The sequence below is a fragment of the Budorcas taxicolor genome, chromosome 11 (genome assembly GCF_023091745.1).
Source record: "Budorcas taxicolor isolate Tak-1 chromosome 11, Takin1.1, whole genome shotgun sequence".
NCBI classification, from domain to species: Eukaryota; Metazoa; Chordata; class Mammalia; order Artiodactyla; family Bovidae; genus Budorcas; species Budorcas taxicolor.
In genome coordinates this window covers 49,709,527-49,731,019 of record NC_068920.1, presented here as the reverse complement: position 1 = coordinate 49,731,019, position 21,493 = coordinate 49,709,527, and the positions used below count along the sequence as shown (strand labels likewise).

General features: G+C 44.1%; 2 protein-coding genes across 2 annotated transcripts in view; one reads left to right on the top strand and one right to left on the bottom strand.

Moving 5' to 3' along the window:
- Window positions 1–1,573: 1,573 nt before the first annotated feature.
- On the top strand, window positions 1,574–9,440 carry LHFPL5 (LHFPL tetraspan subfamily member 5). The gene is made up of 4 exons (XM_052648212.1): window positions 1,574–1,985; window positions 5,881–6,117; window positions 6,341–6,488; window positions 9,263–9,440. The coding sequence occupies exons 1-4, from the start codon at window positions 1,574–1,576 to the stop codon at window positions 9,438–9,440; spliced, it is 975 nt and encodes a 324-aa protein (XP_052504172.1).
- Window positions 9,441–18,734: 9,294 nt separating this feature from the next.
- Window positions 18,735–21,493, bottom strand: part of SRPK1 (SRSF protein kinase 1) — a 72,179-nt gene continuing 69,420 nt past the window's right edge. Inside the window, 1 exon segment of the mRNA XM_052649153.1 lies at window positions 18,735–21,155. Coding sequence (XP_052505113.1) covers window positions 20,971–21,155 — 185 coding nt within the window. The 3' untranslated portion in view covers window positions 18,735–20,970.

Sequence of the window (21,493 nt, the reverse complement as noted above, 5' to 3'; positions counted from 1 at the left end):
TTTATATAGAATGGATAAATAAGAAGGTCCTACTGTACAAAAGCATATGTTAAAGTCTGAGAAGGCACATAAGGACAGTTCTTTGTGTAGTCGGTTCTATTATCACACTATCAGTCTGCATTTCAAATATATATTTACATATATGTAAATACCTCACTGTCCTCGAGAGCAGGGGCCCCGCTCTTTTTGGTATATGGTTCTTGCCTCCAACATAGGGCTCAGTATGCAGAAGGCTCTTAGTAATTGTCCCCTGAATGATATAGGGAGGAAACTATATTCAATATCCTGGGATAGGGACTTCCCTGGTGGTCCAGTGGCTAAGACTCCATTCTCTGAATGCAGGGGGCCTGGGTTGGATCCCTGCTCCCGCATGCCAAAACAAAGAGTTTGAATGATGCAACTAAAGATTCTGTGTGCCACACCGAAAAGATCCCACGTGTCTCAACTAAGTCCTGGTACAGCCAAATAAGTCAATTAAAAAATATATATATAAATATATATACACACATATACATATCTATATCTATATATCTCCTGGGATAAACCATCAAGGAAAAGACTATAAAAAAGAATGTACATATGTACCTTGAGTGACAGCAGAAATTAACACAACATTGTAAATCAACTATGCTTATAAAAGTAAATAAAAAAAGAAATATGCAACAAAAACATACACAAGAAGTGAAAGACATTGTATTGAACAAAAAGCATATGTTAAAGTCTGAGAAGGCTCATAAGCACCGTTCTTTGTGTAGTCGGTTCTATTATCACACTATCAGTCTGCATTTCAAATATATATTTACATATATGTAAATAACTCACTGTCCTTGAGAGCAGGGTCCCCGTTCTTTTTAGTATATGGTTCTTGCTTCCAACATAGGGCTCAGTACGCAGAAGGCTCTTAGTAATTGTCCCCTGAATGATACAGGGAGGAGAAACCAGTGACCCGGAAGACTTTGCTGGCCTCAGAGGGATTGGAGGTTCCAGAAGGACATACAGGGAATCAGGGAAGGATGGGCTGGGCTGGGGACTGCGCTCCAGAAGTGGTTTGGCGGCAGGACACCGAGCGAGAGGAAGGTGACAACCACCGCCCCGCCCTTTCGGTCCTTGCCAGCCCTGCTCCGGAGGGTGAAGAGGGGCCTTGATTCCCAGGCGTGGGCTTGTGGAGTGGGTGGGGCGGCCGCTCTGCCCTCTCCTCTGCCGCGGGGCCCGAGGCGCTGGCCACGGTGCTGAAAGCTGCGCGCGCGGTGGAGGGAGCGGGGCGGAGCCGGGACAAGCGGAGGGGGCGGAGCTCCCTGGGGCTCTCGGCTGGAAGGGGGCGGGGCAGGGCGGCACCCGCAGGCCCGGGACCCCGGCGGGTTTGAGGAGAGGCAGGAGACCCGAGGCAGGCCGGCTCGAGCAGAGCACACACAGCGCCTGGACAAGCTTCCCCAGGAGAAGCCAAGGTCATCCTCCCTGACCTCAGCCTCCTCCCCACACCCAGCTAAGGGGGTGACCCACTTCTGGGCCTCTATCCGTTCGCAAAGCCACTTTCAGCCCCCAAGTCCCCATCCCAGGACCCAGCGCCCTCACGATGGTAAAGTTGCTGCCTGCCCAGGAGGCAGCCAAGATCTACCACACCAACTACGTGCGTAACTCGAGGGCCGTGGGCGTGATGTGGGGCACGCTCACCATCTGCTTCTCCGTGCTGGTCATGGCGCTCTTCATCCAGCCCTACTGGATCGGTGACAGCGTCAACACGCCCCAGGCGGGCTACTTTGGCCTTTTTTCCTACTGCGTGGGCAACGTGCTGTCTTCTGAGCTTATCTGCAAGGGTGGCCCGCTGGACTTCTCCTCTATCCCTTCTAGAGCCTTCAAGACTGCCATGTTCTTTGTGGCCTTGGCCATGTTCCTCGTCATTGGCTCCATCATCTGCTTCAGCCTGTTCTTCGTCTGCAACACGGCCACTGTCTACAAGATCTGTGCGTGGATGCAGCTGGCTGCGGGTGAGCAGGGATGGTGGGAGGGCAGGGAGCCCCTCGCCCCGCCCCAAGGCCACAGGAGCAGGTGCAGCATCCCTCCTTCCCTGGAGTTGCTGAGTCTCCAACTCAGCTGTTGTCCTGTATAGCCCAGCCATACTGTGTGCTCTTCAGATGCTTCTGAAGAGTAACAAGTCTCAGGATGGCCGAGACCAAAACGACTTTAAAGATCAAATGGTTCAACTCTCTCATCTTATAGATCAGGAACTGAGGTCCCGAGAGGGGAAGTGACTTGCCCAGGAGCAAATCACTCATGGTAGAGTGAAAGTCTTTGTTCCCTAATTCCAGGATTCCATCCTTGATACAGCAAGTGTGAGCACTTGAGGCAGTGAGTGGAGGTGATATTTTGTGGTGGGGGAGGGAAGTAGGGTCTTTTAGAACTATGTGGGATGGGTGGCTACTTGTGGTGCTCAGACGCAAGGCCTTCTCTGCCTCTCTTTTCCTGCTTCTGGCTACAGATGGGCATCTGGGTCCTGGGGGTCAGCTGGTCCTGCTGTCCTCTAGAGCCCAGGAAGGGATGCCTACCTAAGACCTTGTCCTGCCGCCCTTGGTCCCTCCGCACTCCAAGCACCACACACAGACTGTCCATACGAGGGACCTGTCCAGGAGCCTTGTTGGGGACTGCAGACTAGAATAAAATCATCTTGACATCATTGGTTAGAATGAGAAGCAGTGTTATCCTTAGCAGGGGGAATGGAACAGGGAACTGAATCCCAGGCCACCAAACACACAAACTTAGGACAGTCAGAGTTGGAGGGGGCTCTACAGAGCTAGAGCATCCTCCCCCAACTATAAATGAGGGATCTGGGGGTGAGAGAAGACAAGACTTGGCCAAGACTGTGTAATAGATCGCCTGGCAACGAAGGAAATAGGAGAATTATGGCAGTGAGTCCCAAGAACTAGACGAGGAGCCTCATCATGACCCAGTGAGGTGGGTTTTCCTCCCATCTGATAGATGAGGCTCCTAGCGGGTAACTTGCATTTTAGCACACGAGTCGTGAGAGACAGAACCTTCAAACTCTGAATCTTGTACTCAGGCTACTGACCTGGTTCCACAGCTGCCTTCCCAATCCCCTTGCCATCTCCCTTTCTCTGTAGTCTATCTAAACGGTGAGGAAGAGGCAGGGGCAGAGATGAGCCAAGTCTTGGTGGGCTTGAGTGTGCAGTGGGGAGAGAGAAGGGAGAATGAAGATTTAGCAGTTTTGTGACAAAGAGGAGGAGAATGGACCCTGGCATGCTTGCCAGCTGGTCCCCCAGAGTAATGGGATGCTGGAAACACCACCCTCCCTCTCTCATTCTCTGCATTGTCCCATTCCCCCAACCTCCTGCAACAGGTGCCATTTGCTGAACGAGCAGTGCTGGGAGGGCCTGGGTCGGGGAGGGATCACCAGGCCATTTCAGTCAGATCCTTGTCTGGGTCATGGAGCTGAAGACACTGATAGCAGAGGTGGCCGGCTGCCATCCCATGAAACATTTATGTTGGGGGAGAACAAAGGTGGTGTTGTGTTCCATTCTTCGGTGCTGGGGAAAGGAGGGGGCAGCAAAGGGAGGGATGAGGAGGAGGTGTGTCCCACAGCCAGTCACTGAGAGCTTCCTCCATTAGAGGAGCCCTAAACCAGTTAGCTTAATCTTGACAAGATTAAGGACCAGAGAAGGGTGCAGGAGAAGGGAAAGGGGACTGATGAGTAGGGCAGTGAGGAGCTGCCGCTTAAAGTTAATTGAGCTTCTGGATGCCAGGTGTAGGCCGAGGGTGATCCCAGCTCCTAAAAACACAACTAGAGCACGGTACACATCTCTCTGAGTTCTGGTGACTTCATCTGTCGAAGATGGCAGAAATACAGGGCTCTTGCAGGAATGGGATGTTATAATGCATCCTGCACAAGGCCTGACATGTGGTAGGTGCTCGGTAAATGTAAAAAACCCAAAACAGCTTTTTCAGTCAGGGATGGATGGGATGATGTCACAGTAACAATTCCCAGATCTTCGTGGGTTAGGACAAGGGTTTATTTCTTGATCACGGTACACACTCGTTGAGGATCAGTGAAGGGTTTGGCTCTCACTGTTCTCTTCCAGAGCCCAGTCTGATGGAGCATCAGCTGTCATCTGGCTGTCATCATTGCAAAGAGAAAGAGCTCTGGAAAGTCTCCAACAGCAGTTAAATGCTCTGGCCTGGAAAAGCACACAGCATCTCTGCTCACTTACTGGCTGAAGGAATCTTTATGACCTAGCCTAACTTCAAGGAGGACTTCCTAGGTTGCTCAGTAGTTAAGAATCTGCTTACCAATGCAGGAGATGCAGGAAACATGAGTTTGATTCCTGGGTCAGGAAGATCCTCTGGAGCAGGAAATGGCAACCTGCACCAGTATCCTTGCCTGGAAAATTCCATGGACGGAGGAGCCCGGTAGGCTATACTCCATGGGGTCACAAAGAGTTGGACTGAGCAACTGAGAATGCACGCACACATGCACACAACTTCAAGGGAGGGAGGCAAGGAAGTATAATCCTGTTATGTACCTTGAATATTTGTGAACAGCTCTAATGACAGAGACATCCATTGAGGGTGCTTCCATCTGACTTTAGTGACAATAATAGTAGCAACAACTAACATTAACTGGCCACTTACCATATACCAGACACTGCTGCTGCTGCTGCTGCTAAGTCGCGTCAGTCGTGTCCGACTCTGTGTGACCCCATAGACGGCAGCCCACCAGGCTCCCCCATCCCTGGGATTCTCCAGGCAAGAACACTGGAGTGGGTTGCCATTTCCTTCTCCAGTGCATGAAAGTGAAAAGCGAAAGTGAAGTCACTCAGTCGTGACCAGACACTGCAGTAAACACTGAATCACGTTTAATCCTCATAACCCTGCCCTGAGTCAGGTATTATTATTCTTATTTTTCCAGCAAGAGACTGGAAGTCAGAAGTGGTAAGTAAGCTTGCTTGAGAATACCACGCCGGCCTCTGCTTAGAGCCCTGAGACCCCACAGTGGGGTGGCTCCCCCTACTAGGCGGATGGGTGCGGTGCTCATACAGCACTGTGGCACCACAGAAGCAACCTGTTTCCAAGCCAGAGACCCTGGGCTCTCTTCTGAAACCGCTATAGGGAGGTGCTATAGGAGAAGGAGGCCACGCCAGGCACCAGAGGACTCATCACACACCAAGTAGGGGAGGCCACAGGTTTTACCAAAGGGTTCAGGGAGGGTAACCCCTGGAGTAACCACCCTAAGTATCTTCCTGTTTGTCACTGGGTCTGAAATGTCACCGCTAAATACATTTAGCTCTTTGGAGAGATGTTTGTCTGGGAGTCTGGGTGAATTAACTTTGAAGCCAAGAAAGTCAGGAGTTGCAGGTGCAGGTCTTGGCTCTGTCATAGCTAAAGGACTGGGTAACTCACTTGGTTTCTCTGGGACCTCAGTTTTCTAGTCTGTAAAATGGGATATTAACACATGGCCTACTTCACAGAACTGTTGTAAGGACTGACAGAAAAATGGTATATAAAGTATTTTGTGATCTGTAAGAGAAGTCTGTATTAATAAATCAGCTCCTCCTAGAAAAAAACAAAGAAGGCGTTCATCTAGGTGGGAAGGTGGGATCTGGTATATTGATCTTTATACTTTGTTGTGCTTTTTGTTTGATCTGCTGACCTTCACCCCTGACCAGTGGCTCCCAGGGGCAGATGGCTTGAGCTCTTGGAGCCTCAGTTTTCTCCTCTTTGTTCTACAAGGGTGGCAGCAGCTTGCCTCTTGTGCCTCTCAAGGCTGTTAACACAAGAAGGGAGGTGGCACGGTAACAGCAGTGCAAGGTGGGAGGGAGCAGACCGAGCTTCCCCAGCCTGACGCCATCTGCACCTCCCCTGCCCCCTCAGCCACAGGCCTGATGATCGGCTGCCTGGTCTACCCAGACGGCTGGGACTCAAGTGAGGTACGGCGCATGTGTGGGGAGCAGACAGGCAAATACACGCTGGGTCACTGCACCATCCGCTGGGCCTTCATGCTTGCCATCCTCAGCATTGGAGACGCTCTCATCCTCTCCTTCTTGGCCTTTGTGCTGGGCTACCGCCAGGACAAGCTGCTCCCTGATGACTATAAGGCTGATGGAAAAGGTAATTCTCTCCACCCGAGGGAGCTGAGGCTTCCTCTCTGCCAGTTGCCTGAGGTGTGTCCCCTGGCCAAGGGTGGGGACACCAAGACCAATCAAACACAGCTCTTGTCCCAGAGCCCAGGGGTCAGTGGAGGGTTGTAGGCTGGCATGTGGTGAGGCATGGACAGACCTACGTGGCAGAGGCTGTCTGTGATAGAATATCTCTCGTCCCCCTGCATTCTCAGGGTCTCCAGGGGAGAGAGCCCTGGTCCAGCCTGGGGAGCTAGGTGTGGCCTTCCCGTGGAAGGCAGTACTGAGGCTGGGTCTTGCAATAACAGAGGAGTCTGCTGGTGGAGAGAGGAGCAACGGGGAGCAGAGAGATGAGTTGCTCTGGTGAGGGCGCAGATGTGACGGCTCCTGGACTCCAGGTGATGGGAGCCTAGCTCCCTCGGATTAGAGTCACCTTGGGATTCTCCATATATCCGTTTTCTGATCTGAGCTTCATTTCCCCTCATTAGGAGGTAGGAGGCAGGTTTCTCCTCATTTGTAAAAAATACCTACTTTACAAGATTGTACTCAAGAACAAGATAAGGCTGTCTGCTCTTCTACTGAAGATTGTACCAGGGATTATAGCCAGGGAAACTGGACAAGAAAATGAAATAAAATAAATCTAGTTTGGAGAGGAAGTAAAACCACCTCTGTTAGCAAATGACATGATTTTGTATATGGAAAATCCTAAATAATCCACTAAAAAATTATTAAAGCTAATACACAACTTCAGCAAGGTTGCAGAATATAAGAATAATATACAAAAATATACTGTATTTGGATACATTAGCAATGAACAATCTGAAAAAGACATTAAAAAAATTTCACTTATGATAGCAACAAAAAGAATACTTAGGAATAAATTTAATAAAAAAGTAAAACTTGCATGTGAAAATTTAAAAAACATGTTTAAAGGCCTAAATAAATGGAAATATCCATGTTCATGGATCAGAGGACTTAATGTTGTTGAGATGGCAATACTCCACAAACTGGTCTACAGACTTAATGCAATTTTTATCAAAATCCCAGCTGGCTTGATTTTAGGATCTGCTTGTCATTTGGAAATGCAAGAGACCCGGAATAGCCAAAATAATCTTAAAGAAAAACAAAGTTGGAGGCCACACATGTCCTGGTTTCAAAATTCACTAGAAAGTTACAATGATCACGTCAGTGTGGTGCTGGCATAGGATAGACAATGGAATAAATAGAGTCCAGAAATAAAATCAGGCATCTACGACTGATTGATTTTCAACAAGGGTGCCAAGACCATTTAATGGGGAAAAGAATACTCTTCTCAATAAATGGTGCTGGGATAACCAGATATTTATATGCAAAAGAATAAAGTTGGGCCACCTACCACACATCATATACAGAAATTAACTCAAAATGGATCAAAGACCTAAATGTAAGATATAAAATTATAAAATTCCTAGAGAAGACCTTGGATTAGGCAATGATTTCTTATATTTGACATCTAAGGCACAAGTACCAGAAGGAAAAAAAAAATAAACTAGATTTCCTCAAAATGAAAACTCTGTGCTTCAAAGGATATCATAATGAAAGTGACAAGGCAACCCATGGGTAGGGAGAAAATATTTGTAAGTCATAATCATAATTCTAGTATCCAGAATATATTAAAAACTCTTGTAACTCAACAATAACAATAAAAATAACCCAATTTTTTAAATAGGCAAAGGATTTGAATAGACTTTTCATCAAATAAGATATAAAAATGGCTAAAAAGCATATGAAAAAATAGTTAACATCCTTAACCATTAGGAAAATGCAAGTCAAAACAATGAGATATCATTTTATACCCATTAGGATGTCTGTAACAGAAAAGGTGAATAATATCGAGTATTGATGAGCATGTGAAGAAACTGGAATCCTCACACACTGCTAGAGAAAATGTAAAATTGTGCAGTTGCTGTGGAAAGCAGAATGGCAGCTCTTCAAATGATTAAACAGTTACCATGTGACCCAGCAATTCCACTCCTAGGCATATATGCAAGGAAATTGAAAACATATGTGCCCACAAAAACTTGTGTGCAAATGTTCCTAGTAGTTGTAAGATTCATGTATCTACTGATGACTGAATGACAAAATGTGTATATCCGTACACTGAGTTATTCTTCAGCCATGAAAAGAAATGATGTACTGGTCATTGCTACAATATGGGAGAAAACATTGTTAAGTGAGAGAAGTGAAGTGAAGAAGTGAGGTCACTCAGTCGTGTCTGACTCTTTGCGACCCCACGGACTGTAGCCTACCGGGCTCCTCCGTCCATGGGATTTTCCAGACAAGAATACATTTCCATCTCCAGGGGAACTTCCCGACCCAGGGATCGAACCTGGGTCTCCTGCATTGTAGGCAGATGCTTTACCGTCTGAGCCACAAGGGAAGAAGCCAGATTAAAAAAAGACTAGATATTGTATGATCCGATTTATATAAAATGTTCAGAATAGGCAAACCCAAAGAGACAGAAAGTAAATTTTAGTAATTCCCTGGGGCTGGGAAGGGAGGGGAATTGGAAGTTATCACTAAAAGTCACAGGGTTTTTTGCGGGGGTGATGATAATTTCTAGAATCAGCGGTGATAGTTGCATAATGTAGTGAATACGCTAACACCCACCATCCTGTACACTTTAAATGAATAAATTTTATGTTAGTAAATCATATCTCAATAAAAAAAATAAAAGGGCTTCCCTGGTGGCCTAGTGGTTAAGAATCCACCTGCCAATGCTAAGGACACTGGTTCGATCCCTGATCCAGGAAGATCCCACATGCTGTGGAGCAACTAACTAACTAAGCCCATGCGCCACGGTTACTGAGCCCACACTCTGAGGCCTGACAGCCGCAACTACTGAAGCCCGTGCGCCTACAGCGCATGCTCTGAAACCACCTCTGTGAGAAGCCCGCATACTATAGGGACGAGTAGCCCCCACTCGCCACAACGGGAGAAAGCCCATGTGCAGCTAGGAGGACACAACACAGCCAAAAATAAAATAGATCTTAAAAAAAAATTGTGCTGGGTTAGATAGTGTATATAAAGCACCAGCAATACCCGCATATTGTAGGTGATGGCTAAATGTTAGTGCTCTCCACGTTCTGTCTTTCTAGTACCTCCACTCGTTATATCATCCATCTGCCCCACCATCTCCCCCGACACCTTCTGGCCCAGAGGTCCAACAAGGGAGGACGTCTACATTTGGACCTCAAGTCTATTAAGGGAGATGATCATGCAATATGGAAGCACAAGCTGATAAACATTATGAACAAAAAGTGCAAGCTTTCTTGATAAGAGAATAAAAGAGGGAATAGTGTGCAGGCAATTAGCCTGGAAACAAGGCTTGATTGTGAACACATCCTGTTTGTTCTCTCTTTCATTGCAGAGGAAGTCTGAAGCAGCTGGAGCATTGGTGAGTAATTCCACTGGAGGGTGGTCTGTGTGCCTTTGGAAGAGCTGTAGCCTCGCAGAATGACTCATGAGGCTGTGCTGTAGGACCTAGGGAGAGAGGAGCAGGGGGATGAATGTGGAGTGTGGGGTAGGAGGGGGCATGGGCTAAGGGGCAAACAGGAATCCTCTAGTTTTACTTGTGTCTTGAGAAGTGGGAAAAACACAGGGAGAGAAGAAATAATTTAAAACAGGCAGGTGGTTTCATAAACTCTTCTTTTTGTGGAGCCTGGCCAACAAGAACAGACTGTTTTAAGAAGTCACTATTGTAATTTGGACCCTTATTTTCAGAAGATTTATAAGAGACATAGTGGAAAACCTAATGAAACATAAAAGACATAGAAAGGAAAACAATTATTACAGAAATCTGGGCTAATAGAATTAGTGTACTAGGTATTAAATTTAGTTCCCTGCTTCCTGATAGCTGAAGCAAAAAGCAAAACATGACTTAATCAATTTTAATATCTGGTTGAAAAGGAAACATAACATTGTCTTTTAGGTTTCTAAGATGTGAATTAACAAGAACATGAAGGAAGACCTTTTAAAAAGAAAGAAAGGGGAGGGGGAGGAAGGAGGGAGAGAGGAAGGAAGGGAAGGAGCAGCCCACAGTGGCATCATATTCCTGACAGCTGTCACTTACTGAGGACTCAGAACTGCTCAGGCAGTGTGTGTGGATAGGAGAGATATCTCCAGTTAAACTATTTTAGTTTTTTCTAAGAACTTTCCAATCCTTGACCACATAAACATACTTTTTTGAAAAACAGTAAATCAGTACTGCCCTCCCCCCCACAAACTTATTAGATGATGTAACCTGCCACGGGGACAGGGGCTCTGGCTGCAGCAGACCTGGGAGGCGTGGTGTGTGGCAGAAGTCCTCTGGGAGGAGGTTGCCGTTAGCCCCACAATAGAGCTGCCGCAGACGACCCACAGACTGGAGCACAATTATACCAGAGAAGTTCTTGCACTGTTGCATAAGTTCTAGGGTCCACAACAGATTTCCAAACCTGGGGATCAAGCAAAAAGAGAACCTCCAGGGAATCTGACTTTGAAGACCAGTGGGATTTGATGATAGAACTTCCCCAGGACTGAGGAAACAGACTCTTGGAGGACACAACAGAAACTTGTGTGCGTCAGGACCCAGGAAAAAGGAGCAGTGACCCCCCAAGAAAGTGAGCCAGACTTGCCTGTGAGTGTCCGGGAGTCTCCGGCAGAGGCGTGAGTCGACAGTCGCCTGCTGCAGGGTCAGGGGCACTGAGTACAACAGTCCTGGGATCCTGGTATGCTGACATAAGTCCTTTTGAAGGAGGTCACCATTACTGCCATTATCCCTACTATAGTTTGACCTCAGGCCAAACTATAGGGAGGGAACACAGCCCCGTCCATCAGCAGAAAATTGGATTAAAGACTTACTGAGCACGGCATTGCCCATCAGGGCAAGACCCAGTTTTCCCCACAGCCAGTCCCCTGCATCAGAAAGTTTCCACGAGCCTGTAGTCATCCCTCAAGGGTGGAAAGAATGAAGACCACAATCACAGGAAACTAACCAGACTGATCACATGGATCACAGCCTCATCTAACTCAATGAAACCATGAGCCATTACGTGTAGGGTCACCCAAGACAGACGGGTCATGGTGGAGAGTTCTGACAAAACGTGGTCCACTGAAGAAGGGAATGGCAAACCACTTCAGTCTTCTTGCCTTGAGAACCCCATGAACGGTATAAAAAGGCAAAAAGATATGACACTGAAAGATGAACTCCCCAGGTTGGTAATGCCCAATATGCTACTGGAGAAGAGCAGAGAAATAGCTCCAGAAGGAATGAAGAGGCTGAGCCAAAAGGGAAACAATGTCCCATTGTGGATGTCTCTGGTGGTGAAAGTAAAGTCTGATGCTGTAAAGAATATTGCATAGGAACCTGGAATGTTAGGTCCCTGAATCAAGGTAAATTGGAAGTGGTCAAACAGGAGATGGCAAGAGTGAACATCGACATTTTAGGAATCAGTGAACTAAAATGGACTGGAATGGGCGAATTTAATTCAGATAAGCATTATATCTACTCCTGTGGGCAAAAATCCCTTAGAAGAAATGGAGTAGCCCTCATAGTCAACATAGTCAAGACCATCCCCAAGAAAAAGAAATGCAAAAAGGCAAAACGGTTGTCTGAGGAGGCCTTACAAATAGCTGAGAAAAGAAGAGAAGTGACAGGTAAAGGAGAAAAGGAAAGATACATCCATCTCAATCCAGAGTTCCAGAGAATAGCAAGGAGAGATCAGAAAGCCTTCCTCAGTGAACAATGCAAAGAAATAGAGGAAAACAACACAATGGGAAAGACTAGAGATCTCTTCAAGAAAATTAGATACCAAGGGAACACTTCAAGCAAAGATGGGCTCGATAAAGGACAGAAATTGTATGGACCTAACAGAAGCAGAAGATATTAAGAAGACGTGGCAAGAATACACAAGATCTATACAAAAATACACAAGGACTATACCAAAAAAGATCTTCATGACCCAGGTAACCACGATGGTGTGATCACTCACCTAGAAACAGGCATCCTGGAATATGAAGTCCAGTGGGCCTTAGGAAGCATCACTATGAACAAAGCTAGTGGAGGTGATGGAATTCCAGCTGAGCTATTTCAAATCCTAAAAGATGAAGCTGTGAAAGTGTTGCACTCAATATGCCAGCAAATTTGGAAAACTCAGCAGTGGCCACAAGACTGGAAAATGTCAATTTTCATTTCAATCCCAAGGAAGGGCAATGCCAAAGAATGTTCAAACTACTACACAATTGCACTCATTTCACATGCTAGCAAAGTAATGCTCAAAATTCTCCAAGCTTGGTTTCAACAGTATGTGAACTGTGAACTTCGAGATGTTCAAGCTGGATTTAGAATAGGCAGAGGAACCAGAGATCAAATTGCCAACATCCGTTGGATCACAGAAAAATCAAGAGAATTCCAGAAAAACATCCACTTCTGCTCCTTTGACTATGCTAAAGCCTTTGACTGTGGAAAACAAACTGTGGAAAAGTCTTAAAGAGATGGGAATACCAGACCATCTTACCTGCCTCCTGAGAAACCTATATTCAGGTCAAGAAGCAACAGTTAGTACTGTACAATGAACAACAGACTAGTTCAAAGTTGGGAAAGGAGCATGTCAAAGTTGTATATTGTCACCCTACTTTTTAAACTTATACACAGAGTACATCATAGGAAGTGCTGGTCTGGATGAAGCACAAGTTGGAATCAAGATTGCCAGGAGGAACATCAATAACCTCAGATATGCAGATGACACCACCATTATGGCAGAAAGTGAAGAGGAACTAAAGGTGAAAGAGGAGAGTGAAAAAGCTGGCTTAAAGCTCAACATTCAACAAACTGAGATCATGGCATCTGGTCCCATCACTTCATGGGAAATAGATGGGGAAGCTATGGAAACAGTGAGAGGGTCTATTTTCTTGGGCTCCAGAATCACCGCAGACGGTGGCTGCAGCCACGAAATTAAGAGACTTGCTCTTTGGGAGGAAAGCTACGATAAACCTAGACAGACTATTAAAAAGCAGACATTACTTTGCCAACAAAGGTCCATGTAGTCAAAGCTATGGTTTTTCCAGTGGTCATGTATGGATGTGAGAGTTGGACCATAAAGGAGGCTGAGTGCTGAAGAATTGATGCTTTTGAACTGTGGTGTTAGAGAAGACTCTTGAGAGTCCCTTGGACTGCAAGGAAATAAAATCAGTCCATCCTAAAGGACATCAACCCTGAATATCTTTCATTGAAAGGACTGAGGTGGAAGTTGAAGCTCCAATACTTTGTCCACGTGATGTGAAGAGCTGACTCACTGGAAAAGACCCTGATGCTGGGAAAGACTGAAGGCGGGAGGAGAAGGGGATGACAGAGGATGAGATGGTTGGATGGCATCACCGACTCAATGGACATGAGTTTGAGCAAGCTCTAGCAGATGGTGAAAGACAGGGAAGCCTAACATGCTTGCAGTCCATGGGGTCTCAAAGAGTCAGACATGACTGAGCAACTGAACAACAAATTTTAATATGCATAAATTACCTCAGGAATCTTGTTAAAATTGAGACTAATTTAGCTGAAGTTCAGAAATCCAAGCACTGTGTTTCTAACCAGCCCCCCAGTGATAAGCTACCAGTTAGGGGTTACACTTTGAGTAGCAAACTGTTAGAGTATAAACACTGTCTCATGTCTTTGCAATGTTCCTTATTAAATTTTTTTAAAGCCCCAAACGCCACAGCACTGTTGTACCATTTCATTGCTAAACCAGACCTTAGTTAGCCATTTAGCACTGCTATCATGGAAAACTTTTTGCTCCTGTTGATAAATTCTGGGGTGGCATTACTGAATCAAAGCTAAACTAGCTGTCTTTTTTCTTGCCCTATATATTTTTTTACATCTTAAGACATTTATGAATTTTTACTTGAGGGACACTGATATTATATACTAATGAGGAAGTTCGCATGTCTGGTGTAGAACTGAATTAAAATGTGAGTATTGGGGCATTTTTATTTGCTTAATAATGTCAAATTCTATAATCTTGCTTTTTTTTTTTTTAATATGACAGGTCATCTATTTCCCTGAAAATGGAAAAATGAGCAAATCAAATTCTGCAGAAAACTTGTTCCATGCTTCCCTGTGTCTGCTAGTCTAGGCCTGAAGTCCTGAAGCCTTTCATTATAGGATTAGCAACTAACAGTTTCGAAATAAGACCTCTTACTATATTCGGAAAACTCCAGTGAGGCAGAAATGCAGTGACCACATCCAAGACGTTCAGAGTGATGGTTTAACTCTCCTGACTAGGAACCCACCCTCTCTTCCTATCCCTTTACCCCAGCAACTCGCTTTACCATCTCAAGGCCTCTCTGTAAAATGACAGCGAAATGAATCTGTGTCTAGGGTGAGTCCCCGACAGTCTAATTCACTGAGGATGCTTGTTTGAGAGCACCCAGAAATTGCCATCCAGCTCTGAGGGCAATTAAAAAGAGGTGGCTGTAACCATGCTGGGTTGTTTTAGGTTGAGGTTTAGGCAGTCCTTTGCTTTTTTCCTCAGGTTTTTTTTTTTTTTTTTTTTTTAATTGATGCACAGAGGAAACGACTTGGAGGGGTTACCAGAACCTGAATCCATCAGGAAGTCTCATAAAGACTGGGTGACTTTAGGATGTAAAAACTTTCAAGACTAAATTGACTTTTCCCTTTGGGAACCAAAAATCTTATTTCTTCAGTGCCCACACTGACCCAAACAGAATGGGCTAACAGTTTGAGAAAGTTATTAGTAGCCAAGTAATTTGTTACAGTAGAGATGACCATCTCTTACTAAAAAAAAAATCAACTTTAGGTTTGGTACGTTAATTGGTGAATCTTACGTTTCCTGAGGGGAACTCAATTTAGGTAATACCTCATCGTAGCAGATGCCAAGACAAAGACAGGCTCTTTAGGCTGTTCCCTGTTCTCAGGATGGTATGTCAAAGCAGGGTTTTGCTGATTACCTGCAGTGAGTGATCCAGGAAGAACAAGTGTTCTTTTTCTGACCTTGGTACATTTCCTCAGTAACGTATGGGTGCTGTTCTTTCACAGGTAGAAAGTCGGTAAATGCTGAACAAAACCGTAATGGATCTTGATCAACCAGCAGTGACATGGAAAACAGGCTTACTCTGGGCTGCAGGGCGTGCTTTTTAACCAATGTACTCGGACACCTGCCCGGTCAATGCAGTGTCTCCTCTAGCTCAGATAGGCTAAGCATGAGTATCTCAGCATCATCCCAGTTGTTGATGATGGGAACCATTGGGATGGGACTTAGGAGTGATCACATTCATGTTTTCTTGTGCTGATAAAATTATTTCATTGTCAGGCATCTACTTTATGCAAGCTTTTTTTTTTTTTGCCACACAGCCTGTGGGATCTTAGTTCCCCAACCAGGGATCAAACCCTGGCCCACAGCAGTGAAAGCAATCTTAACCACTGGACCACCCGCGAGTAACAGAATTTGGCCAATTCTGCACTTTAGTGACGTTTTTAGCTAGGTTTGTTATTTCTTGTAACTTTTTATAAAAGGCAAAAGAAAAATTTCTAAGGCCTCCTTGTCTTTAAAAGATTTCTCACTAGAATGGCAACTATGAAGGTCCAGAGAAGCTTCTGGGGGCTTCAGGTACATCTGCCAATAGCCTTCATCTTGCCCTCAAGAACAGTGAGTTTCACCAAAGAAGGAGTGAATGTTTACCAACCTGGAGAAGATCTGCAAATCTGAGTCACATGAGTCAGCATTTCATCTTCTGCTTTATCTTCAAAACTCAGAATTCAACCTCTCCAATAAAGTGATGATTTTCGTTGACAGTAACTGCATCATCAGCCTTTCTCAAGTGGTTTGACCTTTAAATTCAGATTTCATCTTTGAAAGTATACAGAAAAATCAATAAAATCAGTACTCCTCTAACCAAGCTTACTATGCTCCTTCCTCTGCCTTTGGCTGGGACACAGGAATGGTTGTGATGCCCAAGCTTGAACAGTGACTAGCACTGAGCAGGTCAACAGAGGAAGGCCTTACGATTTACATCTGAAATGTGAACCAGAAGGATGTCCTTCCTAAATGCTTTCATTATCTTACATCTCTGTATTAGCTACCTGTTGCTGCATAACAAATTACCCCAGGACTCAGTGGCTTAAAACATTTGAATTTCTACAGGTTGAAAGTGAAAGTTGCTGTTGTGTCTGACTCTGCAAATTCTCCATGCCAGTAGCCTTTCTCTTCTCCAGGGGATCTTCCCAACCCAGGGATCGAACCCAGGTCTACCCAAATTGCAGGTGGATTCTTTACCAGTTGAGTCACCAGGCAAGCCCAAGAATACTGAAGTGGGTAAACTATCCCTTCTCCAGGGGATCTTCCAGACCCAGCAATCAAACTGGGGTCACCTGCAGTTGGATTCTTTACCAACTGAGCTATCAGGGAAGCCCTCCTTCAGGTTAAGAATTGGCAAGGATTAGCCAGGTGACTTTGCATCAAGGTTTCTCAGTGTCGCAACTAAGGTGTTGGATCTGCTTCCAAGCTCAGGGGTGTAGGACTCAGCTTTTACAGGTAGTTGGGCCAAGGGCCTAAGTTCCTTGCTAGCTGAGGGCCTCTCCAAAGGCTTATACACCTGGCAGCTTGCTTCCCCACAGCAAGGGTTCCTACACAGAGTGCACAGACAGAAGCCATGGCCCCTTTGTAACCAAAAAGTGACATCCTGTTACTTTTGAACAGTCACAAAGTCCAGCCCACGTTAAAGGTGAGGGAATTGTGTAAGTGCTTGAATACCAGGTAAGAATCATTGGGGTCCTTTAAAAAGTTGTCTCATAGTTACTAAAAATTATTTTCTGCTGAAATGGGCATTTACCAGAATGCCTTACTGCAACAAAGATTAGATTCTAGTAACCTTACATGCTGATGGATATGTCTGTTTTGTAATAAACTGCTGAAGATGACAGGCCCTAACCCTCAAATTCCTCCTACTTTTGCTATCCAACCTCAAGGATTTATAGTAAGGTCCTCTAATTGCCAACACTGACCATACTTTTCTCTGTATTTAATAAATCCAAAGCAACCAATGAAATGTCTTAAGGGCACAACTTCTAAGAACATAGCTCAAATTGCAGGCAGCTGATACTTTCATAACATGGTCCAGTTCTGCCAAATGGAGAGCAAGGCTTATTACCGTTACGGTATTAAAATGGGCAATAACTAGATGTGAATTAAGGACAAAAGAGATTATGGTAAGAGTGAACTTGGTAGGATATAAAACCAGATAATCTATGTATGGAAAACCCTCGTCAGTAACAGAAGTAGGTACTAATGTAAACTTGCTTAGTTAAAGCTTCTAAACACACGATCTCAAGCTTTATGGTTTTTTAACTGAGATGTTTCTGATATCATAAGGAGGTGGTGTGGGTTAATATTTGTGCAATGACTTAAAAGGATAAATACATATCATCTAAGTAGTTTTTGAATTTCACCTCTGGAACAGCTTAATGGTTGCCCTGTGGATACTAAGGGTTGTAACTGCAACTCAGTTTGATGGTTCTTTTGAGATAGCTTAACACAAGACTTCGAGGGACTGCCTAGAATTGTCAGTCTGATGAACATGCTGATTTGAAGAATTCCAATTTAATTTTTGGTTGTTTTTTTAAACAGGTTACATTCTGGTCAATACTACAATACGAACACATTGCGTATACCTTAAAGCATAGTTCAATTAGAACAAAATAATTAAGCAGTTTACATAGAGTTCAGGGCTAGAGAAGGGCTTTATGAATAAACATCACAAAAATGAAAGGCAAATTAAAAAAACGGGAAAATGTGACAGAAAAATGGCAAAAATGTTACCAAATCATCAAACAGGGAAGCATGCCAAAAGAAAAGTTGGGTAACGTAGGCAAATGACCAAAAAAGGGCCAATAAAACCTATGAAACAAGCTTCTGACCGTACTAGTCATCCAATATGCAAATTAAAACAAGATACTCCCCTTTGGGGCATTCAAACTGGCTATTAGGAATAAAATGAGAGAGATTACAACAGGTTCATTCAAACACTGTTGGTCACCACAAACCAGCCCAACGGTTCTCTGCTTAAGTTAGGCAACATTTACTAAATGCCTTTAGAATGTGCTTACTCTCTGCCCCAGCCAATCCATTTCTAAGAATTTATACTGAGGGGTGAATGAGACAAATATATGAAAGCCTGTGTATTCCAGGGCCTTGAGATTCACAAAATTTTGGTATTTTGCACTTTGTGATCTTTAGAGAGAGAGAGAAAAAAGACAACCCACAAATATTCAGGAAAAATGGTGGAGTTATAGGAATAACAATTATCTTAGAATTTTCCAAAATGTACTTTGTTAATCCCACTTCACCTCCAACTTAAAGATAGAAGCAAAGCTACAAACCCCTCAAAATAATGTGTTGAAGTTATACAGTTTCATGGTATATTTAAGTTCAAAAAGCAACTCAACCAATCCGTTCCTCCATTCTGAAGCTATGTCAGATTAACCTGGGCAACAAACAGAAATCTTCCGGAAACACGTAGGTTATTAAATAATTTTATTGTACTGCATTTACAAAGAAAACAGACAATGCACCCAGTAGAAAGAATAAAAATGTGTTTGGGGTTTTATTTTTTACTGAGAGCAAATAGAAATCCTTTAGTGAGATCCTGGCAATTTGACAATAAGTTCAATAAAGGTACATGGGATACTTGGAAGATCAAATTCTACAGCTGCCTCTTTCTACGGCTTTGAATTCATCTGGCTCCTTAAGAGATGGGGGAAAGCCCTTATTTGGTGGGAAAACATTTCCAAAATGAAGTTACAGGTTCTCTCATTACATGTCTCTTCATGATAGTTGTTAAAACAGGGCCTTCTATTTGTGTATGTTTTGCTTAGTTCACCTTAATGTCATCACCAGAGTTCCTATCATTCCACAATTGTGATTTTACAGTGTAGGAAAGAATTCAGTTCTAGTCTGGTATTGCTTTAGATGTATATATCGCTGAAAACCAAAAGTGGATTAGAACTGCTGAAGGATTTTCCCTGCTGTTGTTTGATACAATCTATTTTCTTTATTCTTGATAGGTGCATAGAGAGCCTCACTTAAAATTCTTTCTACAGGAACATGTCTGATTTCAGGATTACCATCAAGGATCCAATGAAATGGCTGGCCAGTTATTCAGGGTAATATGTTTGTGAGTTAAACGGATTGCATAATTGCACCACTTTTTCCTTTGCCTTTGTTGGTAAATGACAGAATCTAGATTCCAATTTTCTGTACAGAGAGTTGGCCACCCAGCAGTCTCATCGCTGCTTTGTTAGCAGAGCCTCGAGTTGCACCTCCTTGGCTTTCTGTAAATCAGTCCCGTAGCCACTTCTGGAGAATGCTGAATCCCCGAGGCCCACTTGGTCCGTGCAGAACAAGCAGCTGTGACCCCAATCCTGCCCCTCTTTTGCTTTTCAGTATGACCCGAGGAATATATGTAATGTCTAGGGCAAGTCTAGGAGAGGCTCATTCTAAAATAAGATTCACAAAGCCTTTTCCCATTAAAAAAAAAAAGCCTCAAGTACATTTTCAATCATCTCAAAATTTAAAACTTACATTATACAAGGAAATAGCAGCAGAGAATGGCTAATCTTAAACCAATCAAGAAAGAAAAATAATAAAAACAAACACAACCCTCAAAATAAACTACAATGAAAAAAGTGCCATCCCACCCCCTCCCCTTGATTCTTGTATCCTGGGATTTCATTTAAGACCTGAAGCCTCTGAGAAAATGAGAAGGGCAAAGCCATAAGGGGAAACTGCTTCACGGCTGAATTCTGGATGAGGTAAAGCAAAGGCCCTAAATAAAAATTGGGGACTGTTTGTAAAAAACCAAAAAAACAAAAAACAAACCAAGAACTCTAGGATAGTTTCTTCTCAGATGGGAAAATCTCTGAAACTTAGTTCTCTTTTCCAGAGTCATCCTGAATTCTTTAATTATGGGGCAATAAACTCAAGTGCAATGAGTAAAGTGCCAGCCAGGGATTAAAAAAAACAAAAAAATAAACAGCCAATCAAAGTATTTCTGCTATTAGGGTACAGAAAAGACACAGGAAAGGACTGTTTGCAGAACATATGTGGTTCTGAAGAAATTACTAGTCAATGGTTCCAGTTTTGTTTCCATCAAAAATCAGACTGAAGATTCAGGGACCTTAGGGTTATTAAAGGATGAAAGGAATTTGACAGTGCTTTGAACAGTGATAAATGTTACCTAAATTTGGTGTTTATACAGCTCATTTAAAAACACAGTAGCTTAAAAGTTGCAGAAAAAATGTGAAGATAAGAGGACAACAGAAACAATCCAGGAAGATGATGCAGCCTGGATACAGCAAGTTTAATGTCTCTGCTGTACACGGAAGTGACACCCTTTCCCCTTCTCATCCTTATGCTGGCAACACGATATGCACTAGAATGTTTGACTCTCAGAGTCAGTGAATAAAAGGATGAGCTCATACATCTTCACAGCTCTTTTTAAAAGGATGCTTATAATTTAAAGGATGTCCTAATGGAAAGACAAGGGTACAGGGTGTGAGGCTGTTTCACATTTTAGTCCATTAGTCTTTGGCAGAGCCCAATCAAGGCCAAATTCACCTAGGATGCCCAATGGCTGTGGGAGGATCTCCACAGGGTCAAGTAAGCAAACCCAAATGAACATGTTGGATTAGACAAAAGACACAACACCCTAGAAACCCTTGAAGGCAGAGCTTCACCCTGAAAAGGGAAGAGGGAAATGCTTGGAGGGGAGGGGTAGAGGGCCAGCCTGTGATCTCTGCTGCGGTGCTGGACCGGGCTTAAGAGTTGAGCCAAGGGTGCCGGAGACAGTCGGCGGCAGTGGCCCTCTTCTCGGGGATCAGCTCCAACATGGGCAGTAAGAAATCTGTGAAGCCAGCTGCCTCTTCCTGAGGCCACTCATACTTCTCCACTAGAACCTCAAAAAGGCCCCAGGGTTTCAGCTTCGTGATGTGTTTCAGGTCACCTACGGTAAAGACAGTACAAAGAAACTGACCAACACTGGTAAGTGACACTGTTCTGTGGAAATCCAGGAACTAATCCAGGCAGTCTATCAAGAAGTCAAACTGCCACCAGAATCTAATCCTTCTCCATTCATAAAACACCTCTCTTATCTAATGCATTCCTTGGAAAGAAGTGTCTCCATTTTCCCACAAGGCCTAAAAATTTAAAACAGTATTTTGATCCACCATTCTAGGATTTTTCGTCCTGAGCAAGTTGGGTAGGCCTGTCAGGAACTAGGTATTCACGAAACTGAAAATTAAAAGCCGATATACTCAGCATGGTCTCATGGTATTCAGAGGC